The sequence below is a fragment of the Saimiri boliviensis genome, chromosome 4, assembly GCF_048565385.1.
Source record: "Saimiri boliviensis isolate mSaiBol1 chromosome 4, mSaiBol1.pri, whole genome shotgun sequence".
Classification (NCBI taxonomy): domain Eukaryota; kingdom Metazoa; phylum Chordata; class Mammalia; order Primates; family Cebidae; genus Saimiri; species Saimiri boliviensis.
Window position 1 is genome coordinate 108,758,494 of NC_133452.1, and position 20,618 is coordinate 108,779,111.

Here is a 20,618-nt window from a genome sequence, read left to right on the forward strand (position 1 = left end):
TTTTCTTATTTACAAAGTACAGTTCAAACCTGTGACCAAAAAAAATGTTATAAAGAAGTATTCTCTTTAAATGCAGTTTTCCATCTATGAATTTCCTAAAAAATAGTGCATTGCAAATCACCTACCATTTCAAATAAAAACATGTCAGAAATTTGGAGGGAAAAAGAGAGTTACTGTTCCTATGGCATATTTTTCCTTTATCTAAGTCATAGCATTTTCTTCTACAGCAGAAACGTAATTCATGATCTCCAGATCCTACAGGTTTAGAATTTGATTGCCAGCGTTTTCTCTCTTTTCTTACTGTTTTTCGAAGCATAATGGCCTTGTATCATGGAGTTTGTTAAAGTGGGATCTTAATCATGATAATGGTGGCACACATGGTGATTTTGATTGATACATATAATCAGTATTTCCTAGGATTATAGTCATCATTTATTACATAAGGAGATAAGACTGTTAAAAGCCTGTGAAGAAAATCTGCAATTTGGTTGTTTTTGAATCCTCTTGAAACAGTCTGAGAACAAAGTTTGTGACCAAGAGTAACTTATTTCTAAGTTAGGAATAAGAAACCTTTGGTCATCCCAGCTTTATAATCAATCACCATGTTAACTTACATAAGTTATTTATTTTCTGTGAGCTTCACCTCCCTCATGAGATCATTAAGAATCCCTTTTTTAAATTAGAAAATAAATAATATCATAGAGCTGTTTCTAGATTCTTTTTTTCTCATTTTAATAAAATAATTTGGGTTATATCATTACATATAAGTATACCAGTGGGGCCTTACTGACAAGTTTGAGGGTCAAACAACAAAAGAAATTCCATGTATTAAGTATACTGTTGTTCCCTTTTAGGAGATTGTAAGAACAACGTTCTTGTACCAGGAACCATTCAAGTAAATGGCCATGGAGGACAGCCATCAAAACTTGTGAAGAGGGGACCTGGAAGGAAACCTAAAGTAGAAGTTAATACCACTAGTGGTGAAATTATACACAAGAAAAGGGGTAGAAAGCCCAAAAAACTACAGTATGCAAAGCCAGAAAATGTAGAGCAAAATAATGTGCATCCCATCAGAGATGAAGTAGTTCCTTCTTCAACATGCAATTTTCTTCCTGAAACTAATAATGTAAAGGAAGATTTGTTACAGAAAAAGAATCGTGGAGGTAGAAAACCGAAAAGGAAGATGAAGACACAAACACTAGATTCAGATCTCCTAGTCCCCGCAAGTGTCAAGGTGCTAAGGAGAAGTAACCGAAAAAAGACAGATGATCCTATAGATGAGGAAGAAGAGTTTGAAGAACTCAAAGCCTCTGAACCCCACATGAGAACTAGAAACCAAGGTCGAAGGACAGCTTTCTATAATGAGGATGACTCTGAAGAGGAGCAAAGGCAACTGTTGTTTGAAGACACCTCTTTAACTTTTGGAACTTCTAGTAGAGGACGAGTCCGAAAGTTGACTGAAAAAGCAAAAGCTAATTTAATTGGTTGGTAACTTGTACCAAAATATTTTACTTCAAAATCTATAAAGCAGGTACAGTTAAGGAATAAATAGAAAGAAGGCTTCTGCTTCCTTGCTGCTATGGTGGAGTAGGGAATGTTACCATTTGATTTGCAAAAAACAAAAAACAAAAAAAACTTACAAGACACTTCACTTCTTTGAATGAATATATATATATATAAATATATACATATATATTTTAAATGTTTGCTATTTATTGCCCTTAGATAGGTTATGCATTTTCACATTGATTTCATTCACTGTTCGAAACAAAAGAAATTGATCTATAATGAATTCCCTGATTTATTTATAGAAAAGACAGTTCTGCTACACTCTTTAGGAGCATAATATTCCTAGTGATAGAGCATTTCATGTTAAAATGAATTATTTTTGACCAAGCAAGGTACATTTCTATTGATACAAGTCATGCCCCTAAAAGACATATGTTATACAGAGTAGCAGTGAATTAAGAAATGTTTCCTCTAAAAGATTAATATAAAATTTCCATCATTTGATACCCTAAAAAGTTTAATTTTAATTTTAGAATATTCATCTGCAAAGTATCTAGAGGAGGCTTTTGCTTTATTCCATTTCTGCCAAACTTAAGAGAAAATGTACTGATGAAGGGAAACATATCCACATTGGAAAACGTTTGACTGTCTAATTTTTCAGACCTTGATTCTTATATCACTCAATCTCTGTTTATTGTGCCAAAGACTGAGAATCAGTGCAGTGGAAAGTCTGTTTTTGACTGTCAGGACAGCATACACTTTTCGATATTGGAAAGGCTATATATTCTAAAGAGCAAGTTATTAAAGAGTTATGCTGAGATATATCTTTTTTTGGTACTAATAGAAAATAATGCACTGGTGGGTCCTTTGACAGAGATGTTCTAGAGGAAATGTTTAAGTGGTTAAAGGATTCAAGGAAAATACAGGAAAAAAGGTATGTGATTTGATGTTTACTTGTTGATCTGGATTAATGTCATTTCTAAACTGTAGACATATCTAATAGGCTAAAATGACTTACAAAGAAACATGTCTGTGTGTGTATGTGTATATATTGATAAATGGGTATAATTAAATATATATACAAACACATACTTATATACTATTACCCAGGTATAAATTCTTTTTTCAGGATTTTTTAGATAGCAGTAGAATAAAAATAATTTTAAAATGTCATACTTTATAGTTTAATTTTAAGGGAGAAATTGGTTATTTTCAATTATCGAAGGTTAAAATAGGCCAAATCACTTTTTATGCAATCATGTTTTATACAGTGGTCTCATTGCACATTGTGTTTTTTCTGCACTTTTTACGGTATCCTTATCATGCTGGTATGTCAGTATACACCCTAAAGAAAAACTCCATTTAATGATTGTGCCTTGTATTCTATTATTTTTTGCATCATTAGTAAAATTAAGTTGTCTATTGTAAATGATAACTATATGACTTAGGAGAATGTATTGCTATATGTACTGCTATGGAAAAGGAAAGCAGTTATTTATTTGTTTATGGTACAGTTAGTTATTTTATACCTTAAAAACCAACATAACTACCATTTCTATTGTTTAAAAATTACTGTCCATTTTTTAAAAATTTTAAAGAATGTAGTATTTTCTGAGGACTGGTATGGTACAAAAATGTAACCAAAATTTTCAGATACTACATTTTTAAGAAGTGAGGATGGGGAAAATATGTATCAGCATGACCCTGATGTGGAAAAATAAAGTCTGCAATTGAACCTTGGCAAAATACATTACATAATATTTCTTTAATTATTTCTGATAAGGATAAATAGTAGCTGTCATTTAACTGTCTGAAGAATGCAAAGTGATACATTTGGGCTTTCTAGATCATTTGTAACTCAATTTGTACAGAAATTCTCCTGTGAAATTAAGTAAACCATTTTCCAGATCTTGACTGCATTGCTGTGATTTTGCAGTTAAAAAATAATTTCAAAATTTTCAGGTTTTTTGTATATTTATTTTTCTCTAACAAATATATTTAACTAAAATTAAAATTCAATAGTTACAGTCTTCGTAATGCAGAAATGGTTGGCTGGATTGTATAGAAAAATGAGTCTTTCAATTACACCATTCTTGAAAATAATAGTGTATGTTTGAAATTTGTCATTAATTAGTTGCTTTTGAAGGCAATCTATTTGGAATATGTAATTTCCTGTTATCTGCATTGTGTTAGGAAAAATAATAGGCTATAAAATCAATTTTTGTAAAAAAAAAAAAAATGTACAGTTTCAAGTTGTGTACAGAAAAAGGAAGACCATACACAGTCTTAGGGTGGAATATACCTCTAGTACAGTGTATGTGTTAATTCCAACTCTTGAGCAAAGAAATGAGTATTTACCATCTTTCCTATAACACATAAATGTATTATTCATGTTCTAAAGACACTGTATATTTATGACCTTATTTGGACATTATTAGACACTGGTTTCTTAGTAAAGCACAGTAACTTGGATCAGATTCTTTGTAATCGAAACACTTAAACATGTATTAGTAATACCAATATATTTAGATTTTGTATTTTTATAATTTAGCTTCTATACATTGCAAAAGTTGAATTAAGAAATTTAAGTCATCATCATATTTTTGTTTTCTTTACCACTTGGGAAAATAATCCTCTTTGAGGCAGTAACACTATGTATGTACTGTTGATAGATCAGAAAGAAATGTTGGCAGTTGTCTTAGGTGAGCAATAAAAACATCTCAAATTTACTGAAAGTTCAGAAATAAAACTGTTACATGCATGGAAAGTGTAAACCAATTTAGGTATTTCTAAGTACCCAATCCTAATATTCTCTTTCCCAACTCCAACATTCTCAAGTCCCAGAGGAAAAGTTTAAAGTTTAAGTGGCGCATTAGTTTAAATATTCAGTCTAATCAGAGACTCACAACCCTGGGCAATAGATATATAGCTTTTTAAAATGTTAGCCTTTGTGACTTGCTGTAGTGGCATTGGACTATTTTCTGCATGTATTATGAATTGAAGATTTGTTGGCGTTGTTTAAATTGTTTTTATTGCACAGCTTCACTACAGATTTAAAGACTGTTTGGTGGCATTATTATAAAACTGTCTTCCTCCTTTAATGTAAGCAAATAACTGTACAGAGTAATTGTGAGCTGGATTAGGTCACATCTGAGACTTGGGGTTGGCTAAATTTAGTTATCACTTGGAATTGAATTACATAAGATACAGTGATCAGAGAAAATATCTTTGTGCAGCATGTATGTTAAATAACTGTCCCTCATCTGCAGTGCAGTAAATTAATCAGACATTTTAAGAAACGTATTCAGATATCATTTTTATCTTTTATGTTAGCAGCATTTACATGTTTTCAAATATGATTTGTACTATAATTTCTTCAGTTAACTGTTTACTTCAATTCTGACATTCCGTTTTATACATATATACATACTGTATATCTCTTTCAAAGGTCAGCTAGAAGTAATTTTTTCAGTTTTCTATCTAAGGAAAACAGATTTATTCTGAATGTTTTTGTTCACCTGAAACTTATTTTTGAGTAAGTTGAAAGGACCAAGATGCTTGAGTGATTAAAGGGCTGTAAGTGTTCTGCTTATATGCAGGAGTTACATGATTTTAAAAGTCATAATAGGGGAAGTCATTTTATCATCTGTTTACTCCTATTAACCTAAAAAGTATTTCTAACGTAACAGATTGAGCAGTGGTTTTGTTAAACTTAGGTTTATTTTCCCATTAAAATTTGACATTTTAATTTAAATTACACTTTTCTTTGCTTCTACTCTTGTACTTTCCATTAGTTAGCCTAATTTCCAGGTGATCTGAACTAAAATTAATACTACATTTACTAAGAAACTTTTTGTTGATTATACTGAGCAAAGTGCTACAAATGAACAGTCATTATGCACTATGTATAGTACTAAGAAAAGGTCAAATTGAGTCAGAAGACTATAAGTACCACTTTTGGCGCTCCAGAGATAAACCTTGTACACACTGCAGTAAAACAGTAAGTAGAAAATATGAGCTATAGGTATTATTTTTAGTTTTGATAGCTCTGTGTTGAAACACTTTTTTAATGCAGATAAAATTGTCAGGAAATTAACCTTATGGCACAGACCAAATATGTAGTAGTGCATGGCTAAGTTTCTACAATTGAAGGAGCCAAGAAAATAGGTTCAAGATGGAATATAGTACACATGCATATAAGGCAGATGCACACATGCTGGTTACTTAAGATTGTGTGTGTTGATATAGTCACAATGATAGACTATAAAATGAGACAATACAAAGTTACATTTTTGGACCATATTAAAAGTGTAAGAAGACAGGGGTCTTATTGAAGATCTTTTAGAAAACTTAAATTCTGTCACAGAATATTTAGATATGTGTAGAATGTAGCTCAATTTTTTAAAAGTAACTGACTTAGAGGGTGAAAGTTGAAACTGACACATTTTCAAATTAAAATTATGCTTTTTTTGTACAGAAAACTGTTTAAACACAAGCAGATCTGTTGTATGTAACAAGTAACACAGAGTTTAAAAACAAATTAATTATTTAGCTTTATTGACGTTTGGTTTTTTCTTCCGAACCTGGAGTATCATAAACAGCAATCTCACACCAGAATAGCAGTGCCCTTTCTTTTTGTACATATTGATTGGACCTTTCTTTACTGTTACGTGGACACTTTCTATGTTAGTTTTGATGCATAATTCTTTGAATCCTTTTATACAAACTAGAATGTATGTGTAAGAATTCCTGTCCCTGCAATGTAGTAACTACAAACTTATTTTTAAATAAATAGAAAACTTGTTTTTCTAAGCTATTTTGTAGAGCCTCATGATTTATTATTTGCTTAAAATTTTTTTGGCAACACATAACGCACTTAGTACATAATTTCAACAAGCTGTTAACCAAAGTGATCATATGTCAGATGCCATTATGTAAATGCTGATTTATTAGAGTTTCCAGTGCCCTGTGTATTTTGCAAATTGTGAAAACTGTCAATTAAAAGATTTTTAGGTGCCCAGATGTAAATTAATTCCAAAACAACTGAAGGTTAAACAAAAACTCATATGCCTTTTATGCATACATTTAATAAAATAATTTTATTGATTTCTTACTATGAGCAAGTCACTGTGATTGGTGATAATTCAGTATGCAGATACATTTGTAAGAGAGGTTTCAGTGGAACACCGCATATTTTCTCAAAAATGCAATTTCTGGAGAATGATGAAAGAATTTCACTTGTTAACTGCTTGTATTGAGGTTCATAAAGTTATTGCAGTTTTCCTAGAAATTGTCAGATTGGCATGCATTTTTACTAAGAATCCCAATTTTAGTATGAAGACTGAGATATGAAGACATAAGTCTTTAACAATTCAAATTAAGCACATGGAGTGATTTGTAATTTTGTGTTAATTTCTCCCTAAGATGTTTTGTTAAAATGATTTTGTATAAAATTTCTCAGTTGAGGAAGGCAGGTAAAAATCAGCAGACTTTCTTTCAGAAGTCTGCTGATAACAATACCTGGTATATACTTAGAAGAACCAGCTAAGAAAAATTCACTTTCAGCAACCACTCTTTACTGGTTTCTCTTTAATAATACCAACTTTATGAGCCAAGATTCCCTAGTATTTAATGGAAGTAAGATTAAAGACCAAAGCACAAAACCTTTGTTCCTTGCAATATAGTACTTCATGTTTGTAATCAGTGTGTGCTAAAGTTAACACATTTACCACTTACGGGTTACTTTTTGGGAAAAGAATGGTGGAAGATTCAATGAAAAACCTTTCTACCTAATTGGTTAGACATACTGGCAGCACAGTGTAATGAGAAGAACTGGCTTGGAGTTGGGAAATGGTAGTTTGACTTTCATTCCTGACAGGAAGTAGAGGAACCCCAGCAAGGTCATAACTCTTAGAGCTTCATTTTCCTCATCTGTAAACTTTTAAAAGTTGATTAAATTATCTGTGAGATCTAATTCTGTTCAAATTGCCAGTGGTGATAATCTCATTTGTATATTGTCTTCTGTACTCATGGCTCAACCTTGGCTTTTATATTTAGTCCCTAAGAGTACAATATTTAATGTGTAGCTTGCAGACAAGCTGTGTCTTGCGGCCATGACCTGACTGTTGTGTGAGGTTTTTCTGAACCCTTAGAAGAAGAACTTTTGATGTTTTCACAACACACTATTGTATTGCTGTAAATTGTGAATTGCTTTAAAAATACATGTTTACTAATAAAAAGAAGTACAGGCACACTTTATTTTATTGTGCTTTGCATTATTGCACTTAGCAGATAACTGGTAACCCTGCATCCAGCAAGGCTGTCAGTGCATTTTTCCAATAGCAAGTGATAACTTCATGTGTCACATTTTGGTAACTGCAGTGATTTTCAACTTTTAAAATATAATATCTGTTCATGGTGATCTGTAATCATTTATGTTACCACTGTAATTGTTTTGTGGTTACCACAGACCTCACCCATATAAGATAGTTAACACATGTTCTGTGTGTTCTGACTGTTGCAATGAATGGCCATTCCCCCATCTCTCTCCCTCTTCTGGGGGCCTCCTATTCCCTGAGATATACCAATATTGAAATTAGACCAATAATCACCCTACCATGGGTGTAATAAAAGTGCAAGGGGGTGCTGGTGAAGAAGCAAGTTATCCAGATGATTTAGCTATTATCACTGATCAAAATGTACACAAATTTTCAATACAGATTGAACTTTCTTGGTAGAAGGAGCAATCTAGGACTTTTCATAGCTAGAGAGAAGTGAATGCCTAGCTTCAAAGGGCATGCTAACTCATTGGGGGCTAATGCAGCTGGTGTTAAGATGAAGCCAATGATTCTTTATCATTCCAAAAATTTTAGGGCCCTTAAAAATTACAGTAAATCTACCCTACCATGCTCTATCAATGGAACAACAAAGCCTGCATGACAGCACATCTGTTTACAGCATGGTTTACTGAATATTTTAAGCCCATTGTTAAGACTGACTTTTCAGAAAGGGAAAAAAAAAAAGATTCCTTTGAAAATACTACTGCTTGTTGACAACTTGATCACCCAAGAACTCTGATGGGACTGTACAAGGTGATTAGTGTTTTCGTGCCTGCTAACTCATCGTCTGTTCTGCACCTCACAGTTAAAGGAGTCACTTTGATTTTCAAGTTTTGTTATTTAAGAAATACAGATTGTAAGATTATAGCTTCCAGAGATTCCTCTGAGGAATGTGGTCAGAGTACACTGAAACCCTTCTGGAAATGATTCACCATTCTAGATGCCATTAAGAACATTCACGATTCACTGGAGATCAAAATATCAACATTAACGAATTTGGAAGAAGTTGATTCCAGCCTTCATGGACAATTCTAAGGGTTCAAGAATTCAGTGGAAGAAGTCACTGCAGACATCATGAAAATAGCTCAAGAACTAGAATTGGAAGTGGAGCCTAAAGATGTGACTGAATTTCTCCAATCTCTTGATAAAACTTGAATGAACGAGGAGTTGCTTCTTATGGATGAGCAAAGAAAATGGTTTACTGGGATTAAATCTGCTCTTGGAGAAGATGCTGTCAACATTGTTGAAATGACAACAAAGAACTTAAATACATAAATTTAGGTAATAAAGCAGCAGCTGTTTGAGAGGATTGACCCCAGTTTTGAAAGTTCTGTGGGTAAAATGCTATCACATAGCATTGCATGCTACATAGAAATCTTTTGTGAAAGGAAGATTCCAATGGATGCAGCATACTTCAGTGTTATCTTAAGAAATTGACACAGCCACCCCAACCTTCAGCAACCACCACCCTGATTAGTCAGCAGGCATCAATATTGGGGCGAGACCCTCCACCAGCAAAAAAGATTCTAACTTTCTGAAGGCTCAGATGATCATTAGCATTTCCTAGCAATAATGTATTTTTAAAACTAAAGTATGTACATTGTTTTAAAGACGTAATTCTGTTTCACATGTAACAGACTAACAGTATGGTGTAAACATAATTTTATATGCACTAGGAAACCAAAAATTTACTATGACTCACATTATTGCAGTATTTGTTTTATTTTGGTGCTCTGGAATCAAAACCACAATATCTCCAAGATACCTCTACTAAAGTTTGTGATTTTCCAGGGTACCTCTGGGAAATCTCCCAAGATAATACACACACACACAGACACATTTATTGATTGATTAATTGGCTGATTGATTGTAAAGACAGGAATTTCACTATGTTGCCCAAGCTGGTCTCAAACTACTGGGCTAAAGTAATCCTGTCACTTCGGCCTTCCAAAGTACTAAGATTACATGCATAAACCACTGAGCCAAGCCCATCCTGAAATTGTTACCTCATTTTACCTAAATTGAAATCCAATTAGGTGGTAAAACAATCAGTGGTTTTCAGAGAAAAATTAATCATTTGATTAAGATAGGATCTTAAGGATCTTGATAAGATAGGGTAGCTGAGGATAATAGTTGGTTTTCTATTTATTATTTTTTATTTTGTTTTTATTTCTTTTTTTGAGACAGAGTCTTACTCTGTTGCCCAGGCTGGAGTGCAGTGGTGTAGCCTTAGCTTACTGCAACCTCCACGTCTCCCATTCAAGTGATTCTCCTGCCTCAGCCTCCCAAGTAGCTGGGCCTACAGGCGTGCACTACCTCACTCGGCTAATTTTTGTATTTTTAGGAGAAAGGAGATTTCACCATGTTGGCCAGGCTGGTCTCAAACTCCTGACCTCAGGTGATCCATCTGTCTCGGCCTCCGAAAGTGCTGGGATTACAGGTGTGAGCCACCGCACCCAGCCACACAGTTATATTTCTCTGTCACTATTGTTCTCAGTTTAGTGTCAGCTACCTATATTAATCACAAATTTTAATGAAAATAAGTTTCCAAGAGAAAACTGAAAGGATGGCAGTTTAAAACTATCATATGCAAGTATTTTTGTAGAACAGCAAATCTCATTTATATATATAGCAAAATTTTAAAACATTGAAGTTGCAAAAATGAAAAATTTTATTAAAAATATGACTTGAAGACAGCAGCTCCATAGTGTACAAATAGAAACAAGTGTATATATACTTAAATTTATCCATAGTGAGCAGTATTTCAGTGTTGCTTATAACTGCAGTGTACTCAATTTTAAGTTACATGAGGATCTTTAAAATTATGTTCAAGGTGGCATACTATAGAACAATTACTGTTATAAAACACTTTGTCAAGGCTGGGCATGGTGGTATATACCTGTAATCCCAGCACTCTGGGAGGCCAAGAACTCTGAGCCCAGGAGTTCAAGACCAGCCTGGGCATTATGGTGAAACACCATCTCTGTAAAAAGTTAGCTAGGCATGGTGGCACATGCCTCTAGTCCCAACTACTTGGGAGGCTCACACAGGAGGATTGCTTGAGCCCAGGAAGTTGAGGCTGCAGTGAGCTGAGATAGTGCCACTGCACTCCAGCCTGAGTGACAGAAGGAGAGCCTCTCTCAAAAAATAAAAACTGTCAGAATTATAATTCAATTTATTTGAAGACATGTTTTATGTTTTAGCTATTACAAATATTGTGTAAAAGTAATGTTAGCTTATATGTTCAGTGGACCAATGTAAGAAGTTTAGGTACTCTAGACTAACTTGTGCGTTCTTGAGAAAGCAAACCCAATCTTCATTTAACAAATTAAATGTGGGCTTATATTATATTCCACATTTATACAGAAAAAAAGGCTATTTTTAAAATATAATTTCAACTTTTAGATTCGGAGGTTACATGTGCAGGCTTGTTACCCAAGTACGCTGCTGAGGTTTGGGGTACAACTGAACTTATAATGCAGGTACCAAGCATAGTACCCATAGTTTTTCAATCCTTGTCTCCCTTCTTCCCTAGCCCATTTACTAGTCCGCAGTATCTATTGCTTTCATCTTTATATCCATGAGTAACCAATGTTTAGCTCCCACTTATAAGAGAGAACATGTGGCATTTGACTTTTCTCTTTCTGTATTAATTCACTTGGGATAATGGCCTTGAGGTGCATTCATGTTGCTGCAAATGATGACTTCATTTCTTATGGCTGCTTAGTATCCGATGTTATATGTACCACATTTTATTTATCCAATCTACCTAGGTTTATTTCATGTTTTTTCTCTGATTAATAGTGCTGTGACGTACAACTTGTCAAGATTGATCATTAAATCCAAAACTTCAACAGACCAATGATGAGTAATGAGATCAAAGTCATAATAAAAAGTCTTCCAGTAAAAAGAAAGCCTGAGACCTGTTGGCTTCACTGATGAATGCTACCAAACATTTAAAGAACTAACACCAATTGTACTGAAACTATTCCAAAAACTACAGGAGGGAATACTTCTAAACTCATACTATGAGGCCAGTATTTCTCTAATACCAAAACCAGACAAAGACACATAAAAAAAGAGAGAAGAAAGAAAGAGAAGAAAGAAACTGCATGTCTACATTTAAGAACAGAGACTCACCTTAAGAGACTGAATTGCACACCTTTGCAACAGATATGTTCTGATTCTTCGAACCTACAAAACAGTTAAACATAGTGGAATAAAGAAGATAATCAAATAAAGAAAAAAATTACAGGCCAATGTCTTTGATGAATCTTGATGTAAAAATCCTCAAAAAATACTTGCAAACTGAATTCAACAATAAGTGAAAAAAAGTCACCGATTATGACAAAGTGGAATTTGTCCCTAGGATGGAAGGATAGGTCAACATATACAAATCAATCAGTGTCATACAGGACAGAATGACAAACAAATTGATCATTTAAATTGATGCTGAAAAGGCATTTGATAAATTTCAACATCCCTTCATGATTAAAATGCTCAAGAAACTGGATATAGAAGATATACCTCAACATAATAAAAGCCATATTTGACAGATCCACAGCTAGTACCATACGGAATGGGGGAAAACTGAAAGACTTTTCTTAAAGATCTGGAACACAACAAGGATGCCCACTCTCACCATTGCTATTCAACATAGTACTGAAAGTCCTAGCTAGAGCAATCAGACAGCAGAAGGAAATAAAGGGTACCCAAACTGGAAAGAAAGAAGTTATTCTTGTTTGCAGATGATATCATCTTATATTTCGAAAACCTGAAGACCACACACACACACACACACACTATTAGAACTAATATAAAAATTCAGTAAAGTTGCAGGATACAAAATGAACGTACAAAAATCAGTAGCATTTCTATATGCCAACAGTGAACAATCTGAAAAAGAAATTAAACAATAATTCCATTTATAATAACCACAAATAAAATTAAATATCTAGGAATTAACCAAGTAAAAGATCTCTATAAAGAAAACTATAAAACACTAGTGAAAGATATTGAAAAAGACATTAAAAGTGGAAAGATTCCATGTTCATAGAGAAGAATCAATATTGTTAAAATGTCCATACTACCCAAAGAATCTACAGATTCAAAACAAGTCCTATCAAAATACCAGTGACATTGTTCTCAGAAATAGCAAAACAATTCTACCATTTATATATCATCACAAAAGACCCCAAATAGCCAAAACTATTGTAAACGAAGGGAACTAAACTGGAGGAATCACATTATCTGACTTCAAATTATACTACAGAGCTGTAGTAACCAAAACAGCATGGTACTGGCATAAAAACAGACACACATAGACCAATGGAAAAGAATATAGAACCCAGAAACAAGTCCACGCACATACAGGGAACTCATTTTTGACAAAGGTGCAAGGATCATACGTTGGGAAAAGACAGTTTTTTCAGTAAATGGTGCCTGGAAAACTGGATATTCATATGCAGAAGAATGAAACTTAGACCCCTGTCTCTCACTATACAAAAATCAAATCAAAATGCATTAAAGACTTAAATCTGTAACCTCAAACTATGAAGCCACTACAATAAAACATTAGGGAAACATTCCAGGACATTGTTCTGAACAAACATTTCTTGAGTAACACACAACCACAGATGACCAAAGCAAAAATGGACAAATGGGATCACATCAAGTTAAAAAGCTACTGCACAGCAAAGGAAACAATCAGCAAAGTGAAGAGACAACCTACAGAATGGGAGAAGATACTTGTAAACTACCCATCTAATAAGGGATTAATAAACAGGAGCTAAAACTCCTTTATAGGAAAAAAATCCAATAATCCATTTTAAAATGACCAAAAGATTTGAATAGACATTTCTCAAAAGACATACAAATGGCAAACAGTCATATGAAAAGGTGCTTAACATCACTGATCAACAGAGAAATGCAAATAAAAACTACAATCGGATATCATCTCACCCCAGTTAAAATGGCTTTTATCCAAAAGACAGGCAATAACAAATGTTAGCAAGGATGTGGAGAAAAGGGAATGGCATAGTACAACCACTATGGAGAAAAGTTAGGAGGTTTTCTCAAAAAACTAAAATTTGAGCTACCATATGATCCAGCATCCCACTGCTGGGTATATACCCCCCACCAAAAGGAAATCAGTATATCCAAGAGATATCTGAACTCCCATGTTTGCTGTAGCACTGTTCACAGTAGCCAAGATTTGGAAGGAACCTAAATGTCTATCAACAGATGAATGGATAACAAAATGTGGAACATACACACAATGGAGTACTATTCAGCTATACAAAAGAATGAGATCGTGTCATTTGCAACAACATAGATGGAACTGAGGCCATTATGTTAAGTGAAATAAGCCAGGCAACTAGATATTCTTGTTAATTTTCTGTCTTGTGGATCTAATATTGATAGTGTAGTGTTAAAGTCTCCCATTATTATTGTGTGGGTGTCTAAGTCTGTAGGTCATTAAGAACTAGCTTTATGTATCTGGGTGCTCCTGTATTGGGTGCAAATATATTTAGGATAGTTAGCTCTTCTTGTTGCATTGATCCCTTTCCCATTAGGTAATGCCTGTCATCTTTTGATCTTTGTTGGTTGAAAGTCTATTTTATCAGAGACTAGGATTGCAACCACTGATTTTTTTGCTCTCCCTTTGTTTGGTAAATTTTCTTCCATTCCTTTATTTTAAGCCTGTGTGTTCTTAGCATGTGAGACGGGTCTCCTGAATACAGCACACCGATGGGTCTGGACTCTTTATCCAATTTGCCAGTCTGTGTTTTTTTGATTGGGGCATTTGGCGCATTTACATTTAAGTTTAATATTGTAGTGTGTGAATCTGATCCTGCCATTTTGATGCTAGCTGTTTGTTTTACTGGTTAGTTGATGCAGTTTCTTCATTGTGTTGATGGTTTACAATTTCGTATGTTTTTACAGTGGCTGGTACCTGTTGCTTCTTTTCATGTTTAGTGCTTTCTTCAGGAGCTCTTGTGAGGCAGGCCTTGTGGTGACAAAATCTCTCAGTAATTGCTTGTTCATAAAGGATTTTCTATTTCCTTCACTTACGAAGCTTAGTTTGGCTGGATATGAAATTCTGAGTTGAAAATTTTTTCTTTAAGTATGTTGAATATTGGCCCCCACTCTCTTCTGGTTTGTAGGGTTTCAGCTGAGAGATCTGCTGCAAGTCTGATAGGCTTCCCTTTGTGCATAACCTGATCTTTCTTTCTGGCTGTCCTTAGCATTTTGTCCTTCATTTCAACCCTGGTGAATCTGACGAATGTGTGTCTTGGACTTGCTCTTCTTGAGGAATATCTTTGTGGTGTTTTCTGTATTTCTTGATTTTGAATGTTGGCCTGCCTTGCTAGGTTGAGGATGTTCTCCCGTATAATAGCCTGAAGAGTCTTTTCCAGCTTGCATTCATTTTCACCATCACATTCAGATACTCTGATCAAACATAGATTAGGTCTTTTCATATAATCCCGTATTTCTTAGAGGCTTTGTTCATTTCTTTTCACTCTTTTTTCTCTAGTCTTGTCTTTTCATTTTATTTCATTAAGTTGATCTTCAATCTCTGATATCCTTTCTATCACTTGATCAATTCAGTTATTGAAACTTGTCTATGCTTCATAAAGTTCTCGTGCTGTTTTTTCAGCTCCATCAAGTCGTTTATGTTCTTCTGTAAGCTGTTCATTCTAGTTAGCAGTTCGACTAACCCTTTTCAAGTTTCTTAGCTTCCTTGCATGGGTTAGAACATGCTTCTTTAGCTCGGATAACTTTGTTATAAGTTTGTTATTACTCACCTTCTGAAGCCTGCTTCTGTCAATTCGTCAAACTCATTGTCCATCCACTTTTGTTCCTCTGCTGGTCAGGAGTTGTGCTCCCTTGGAGGAGAAGAGGCATTCTGCTTTTTGGTGATTTTGGCCTTTTTGCACTGGTTTCTTCCCATCTTCTTGGATTTATCAACTTTTGGTTTTTGAAAGTTGGTAACTTTCTTACGGGGTCTCTGAGTGGATGTCCCTTCTGTTGCTGATGAGGCTATGTCTTTGTGTTTTTTAGTTTTCCTTCTAACAGGCTTATCTGCTGCAGGACTGGCTGGAGGCCCACTCCAGACCCTGCTTTCCTGGGAATCACCTGTGGGGGCTGCAGAACAGCCCAGATTGCTGCCTGTTCCTTGCTCTGTTAGCTTTGTCGCAGAAGGGTACCCATCAGATGTCAGCCAGAGATCTCCTGTTTGAGGCGTTTCTTAGGTTATACGGGAGTCAGGGAGCCACTTGAGGAGGCAGTCTGTCCCTTATCTGAGCTCAAGGGCTGTTCTGGGAGCTCCATTGCTCCCTGTAGAGCTGCTGGGCAGGGATATTTACATCTGCTGAAGTGGAACTCACAACCACTCTTTTTCACAGGTGCTCTGTCCTGGAAAGGTGGGGCTTTATTTATTAAGTCCCTGATGGGCTGCTGCCTTTTTGAGATGCCCTACCTAGCAAGAAGGGAGTTAGTCATAGTCGGCCTGCAGGGGCCTTGCTGAGCTGCCACAGGCTTTGCCCAGCTGCTTTGTAAACTTCCCAGCGACTTTGTTTACATAAGTAAGGTTAGAACCACCTCAGTAATGGTGGATGCCCCTCCCCTCACCGAGCTAGACCGTCCCAGGCTGAGCTCTGACTGCTGTGCTGGCTGTGAGTATCTCAAGCCAGTGGGTCTTAGCTTGCTGGTCTTTGTGGGGCTGAGCCCCACCCAGCCAGATCACTTGACTCCCTGCTTTCAGCCCCTTTTTATTTTTCCAGGGGAATGAGAAGTTCTGTCTCACTGTCATTCCAGGTGCTGGCTAAAATGGCCACAGAACTTTGTGCTGGAAACTCGGGGCGCTGGTGTTGTAGTAGGCACCAGTGAGAATTTCCTGGTCTGTGGGTTGTAAAGACTACAGGAAAAGCACAATATCTGAGCTGGAGTGCCAGAGTGCCCGAAAAAGTCCCTAATGGCTTCCCTTGGCTAGGAAGGGGAGTTCTACAGCCCTTTGTGCTTCCTGGGTGAGGCAGCCACTGTCTAACCAGTCCGATTGAGATGAACCTGGTACCTCGATTAGAAATGCGGAGATCACTCATCTTCTGTGTCATTCTAGCTGGGAACTGTGCTCTGGAGCTGTTCTATTTGGCCATCTTGGTGGAAGTCCTCTTTTTTTATTTCAAGATGGAGTCTTGCTCTGTTACCCAGGCTGGAGTGCAGTGGTGTGATGTTGACTCACTGCAACATCTGCCACCCGGTTCAAGATTCTCCTGCCTCAGCCTCCCACGTAGCTGAGACTACAGGTGTGTGGCACTACGCCTGGCTAATTTTTGTAGTTTTAGTAGAAACGGGGTTTCACCATGTTGGCCAGGCTGGTCTTGAACTCCTGACCTCAGGTAATCTGCCTGCCTTGGCTTCCCAAAGTGCTGGGATTACAGGTATGAGCCACCGTGCCCTGCTGGGTTTGCATTCTTGAGCTGGCTCTCCGGTTGGACATTATTGGTGTATAGGAATACTACTGATTTTTGTGCATTGATTTTGTATCATTAAACTTTACTGAAGTTGTTTATCAGCTCTAGGAGCCTTTGGGCAAAGACTGTGAGGTTTTCTAGTATAGAATTATATCATCTGTGAAGAGAGATAGTTTTACTTCTTTTCCTATTTGAATGCCTTTTATTTCTTTGCCTTGCCTGCTTCCTCTGTCTAGCACTTCATGACTAAGTTGAATAGGAGTGGTGAAAGAAGGCATCCTTGTCTTCTTCCAGTTTTCAAAAAAAAAAAGAAAATGCATCCAGTTTTCGTCCATTCAGTAGGATGTTGGCTCTGGGCCTGTCATAGATGGCTCTTATTATTTTGAGGTATGTTTATTCAATGCCTAGTTATGTTTTTTGTCATGAATGGATGTTAGATTTTATCAAAGGTTTTTTTCTACCTTTATTGAGGTAATTATATGGTTTTCGTTTTTTATTCTGTTTATGTGGTGAACTGTATTTGCTGATTTACATTTGTCCAACCCATCTTGCATCCCAGTAATGAAGCCTACTTGATCATGGTGGATTAGCTTACTTAGTTTCTTATTTATTCACTAATTTTTTTCAGACAGGGTCTTGCTTTGTCACCCAGGCTGGAGTGCAGTGATGTGATCATGACTCACTGCAGCCTCAACCTCCTGACTCAAGTAATCCTCCCACCTCAGCCTCCTGAGTAGCTGGCATTACAGGCATACACCACCATGCCCAGCTAATTTTTGTATTTTTTTTTTTTTTGTGTAGAGATGGGTTTTGCTGTGTTTCACAGGCTGGTCTTGAACTCCTGTGCTCAAGCAATACACCTGGCTTAGCCTCCCAGAGTGTTGGGATAACAGGCATAAGTCACCATGCCCCACCCAAATTAACTTTTTGATGTGCTGCTGGATGCAGTTTGCTAGTATTTTGTTGAGGACTTTCGTGTCTAAGTTCATCAGGGATATTGGCCTATAGTTTTCTTTTTTTGTTATGTGATTTCCAGCTTTCGTCATGCTGGCTTCATAGAATGATTCAGGGAGGAGTCCCTCCTCCTTGATTTTTTGGGAATAGTTTCAGTAGAACTGGTAATTTGTATGTAAGACAGCATTTGGCTGTAAATTTATCTGGTCTGAGGAGTTCTTTGTTTGGTAAGTTTCTTATTCTAATTCAATTTTGGAACTCAATATCGATCTGTTCAGGGTTTCAGTTTCTTCCTGATTCACTCATGGAAAGTTGTGTTTTCAGGAATTTAGCCTTTTTTGTTTTTCTAGTGTTTCTAGTTTATGTGTATAGAGATGTTCATAATAGTCTCTGATGATCTTCTGTATTTCTGTAGGGTCAGTTATAATGTCACCTTTGTAATTTCTAATTATGCTTGTTTGGCTTTTCTCTCTCTCTCTTTTTTTTTTCTTTGTTAATCTTGCTAGTGGTCTGTCATCTTGTTTATCCTTTCATAAAGCCAGCTTTTGGTCTTGTTGATTCTTTATAAATTTTTGGGTCTCAATTTCATTCAGTTCTTCTTTGATTTTAGTTATTTATTTTAGTTACTTTGGGCTAGTTTGTTCTTGTTTTTCTAGTTCTTCTTGGTGTGAGTCAGATCATTAATTTGAGATCTTTCTAACTCATTGATGTCTTTAGTGTTAAAACCTTTCTTTTAGCCCTGCCTTTGCTGTATCTCAGAGATTTTAGTATGCTGTGTCTCTGTTTTCCTTTATTTTAAATAATTTTTTATTTCTGCTTTAATTTTGTTGTTTACTTGAAAGTCATTCAAGATCAAGTTGTTTAATTTCCCTGTAATTGTATGATTTTGAGAGATCTTCTGGGTACTAATTTCTATTTGTATTCCACTGTGGTCATAGAGTATGGTTGGTATGATTTGATTTTTTTTTGAATTTATTGACACTTGCTTGCCAAGCATGTGGTTAATCTTGGAATACGTTCCCTTTGCAGATGAGAAAAACTATATTCTGTGGTTGATGACTGGAGTATTCTCTAGTGCCTATTACTTCCAACTGTCAAGTATCTAATTTAAGTCCATAATTTCTTTGTTAGTTTTTTGCCTTGATCTGTTTAATGCTGTCTGCAGGGTGTTGAAGTCCCTCACTATTAGTGTGTGGCTGTCTAAGTCTTTTTGTAGGTTTAGAAGTATTCATTTTATGAATCTGGGTTCTCCAATGTTGGGTGCATACATATTTAGGATAGCTGTCTTCTTGTTGAATTGATCCCCCTATCATTTTGTAATGCCCTTCTTTGTGTCTTTTTTACTGTTTTTGGTTTAAAGTCTGTTTTATCTGATATAACAGTCATGACCTCTGCTTTTTTTTGTTTTCTGTTTGAGTAATAAATCTTTCTCCAGCCCTTTACTTTGAGCCTATGAGTGTCATTACATACAAGAAGGGTCTCTTGAAGACAACAGACATATAGTTCTTGTTTTTTCCTTTAACTTTTCTCTGCCTTTAAATGGGGCATTTAGATCATTTGCATTCAGGGTTAATATTGATCTGTGTATACTGGGTTAATACTGATATTTAATTTTTTTTTTTTTTTTTGAGAAAAGTTCTTACTCTGTCCCTCAGGATGGAGTGCAGTGGCATGATCATGGTTCGCTGTAGCCTGAAATTTCTAGGCTCCTGCGATCCTTACACCTCAGCCTCCCAAGTGGCTAGGACCAGTGGCATGTCCACCATACCCAGCTAATTTTGTATTTTTTATAGAGATGGGATTCCTCTGTAACTGCAGTTGCCTCAGCTGGTAACAAATGCCTACACTCAAGTGAGATATGTGAGGTTTTGATCCCATCATGAAGTTGATAACTAGCTGCTTTGTAGTTTCTCGTATGACCAATGTACTTAGGTGTGGTCTGTGGGTTATGTACTTAAGTGTCTTTTGTGGTAATGTACTTAAGTGTCTTTTGTAGTAGCAGTTTTCATTCTTTTCCATGTTTAGAACTCCTGTGAGGATCTCTTGTAAGGCTGACCCATTGGTAACAAATTTCCCTAGCACTTGCTTGTCTAGAAAAGATTTTATATATTTCTCCTTCACTTGTGAAGCTTAGTTTGGCAGGATATGAAATTCTTGGTTAGAATTTCTTTCCTTTAAGAATGCTTAAAATAGGCACCCAATATCTCCTGGTTTGTTAGCTTTCTGCTGAGAAGTCTACTGTTAGCCTGATGGAATTCTCTTTGTATGTATCTGACCTTTTCTCTAGCTGCCTTTAGGGGGGTGTGTGTGTGTGTGTGTGTGTGTGTGTGTGTCTGTGTGT

At 35.8% G+C, this 20,618-nt stretch overlaps 1 protein-coding gene across 5 annotated transcripts in view; it reads left to right on the top strand.

Moving 5' to 3' along the window:
- PHIP (PHIP subunit of CUL4-Ring ligase complex) overlaps window positions 1-20,618 on the top strand; it is a 185,400-nt gene that overhangs the window by 139,286 nt on the left and 25,496 nt on the right. For 4 of the 5 annotated variants that reach the window (XM_074398034.1, XM_074398033.1, XM_074398036.1 and 1 more), the window contains one exon: window positions 855-6,321. The exons of the other annotated variant lie outside the window; for it this stretch is intronic. In XM_074398034.1, coding sequence (XP_074254135.1) covers window positions 855-1,492 — 638 coding nt within the window. In that variant the 3' untranslated portion in view covers window positions 1,493-6,321. Of the gene's footprint in view, window positions 1-854; window positions 6,322-20,618 lie in introns of those variants that run through there. 5 annotated transcript variants of the gene reach the window in all.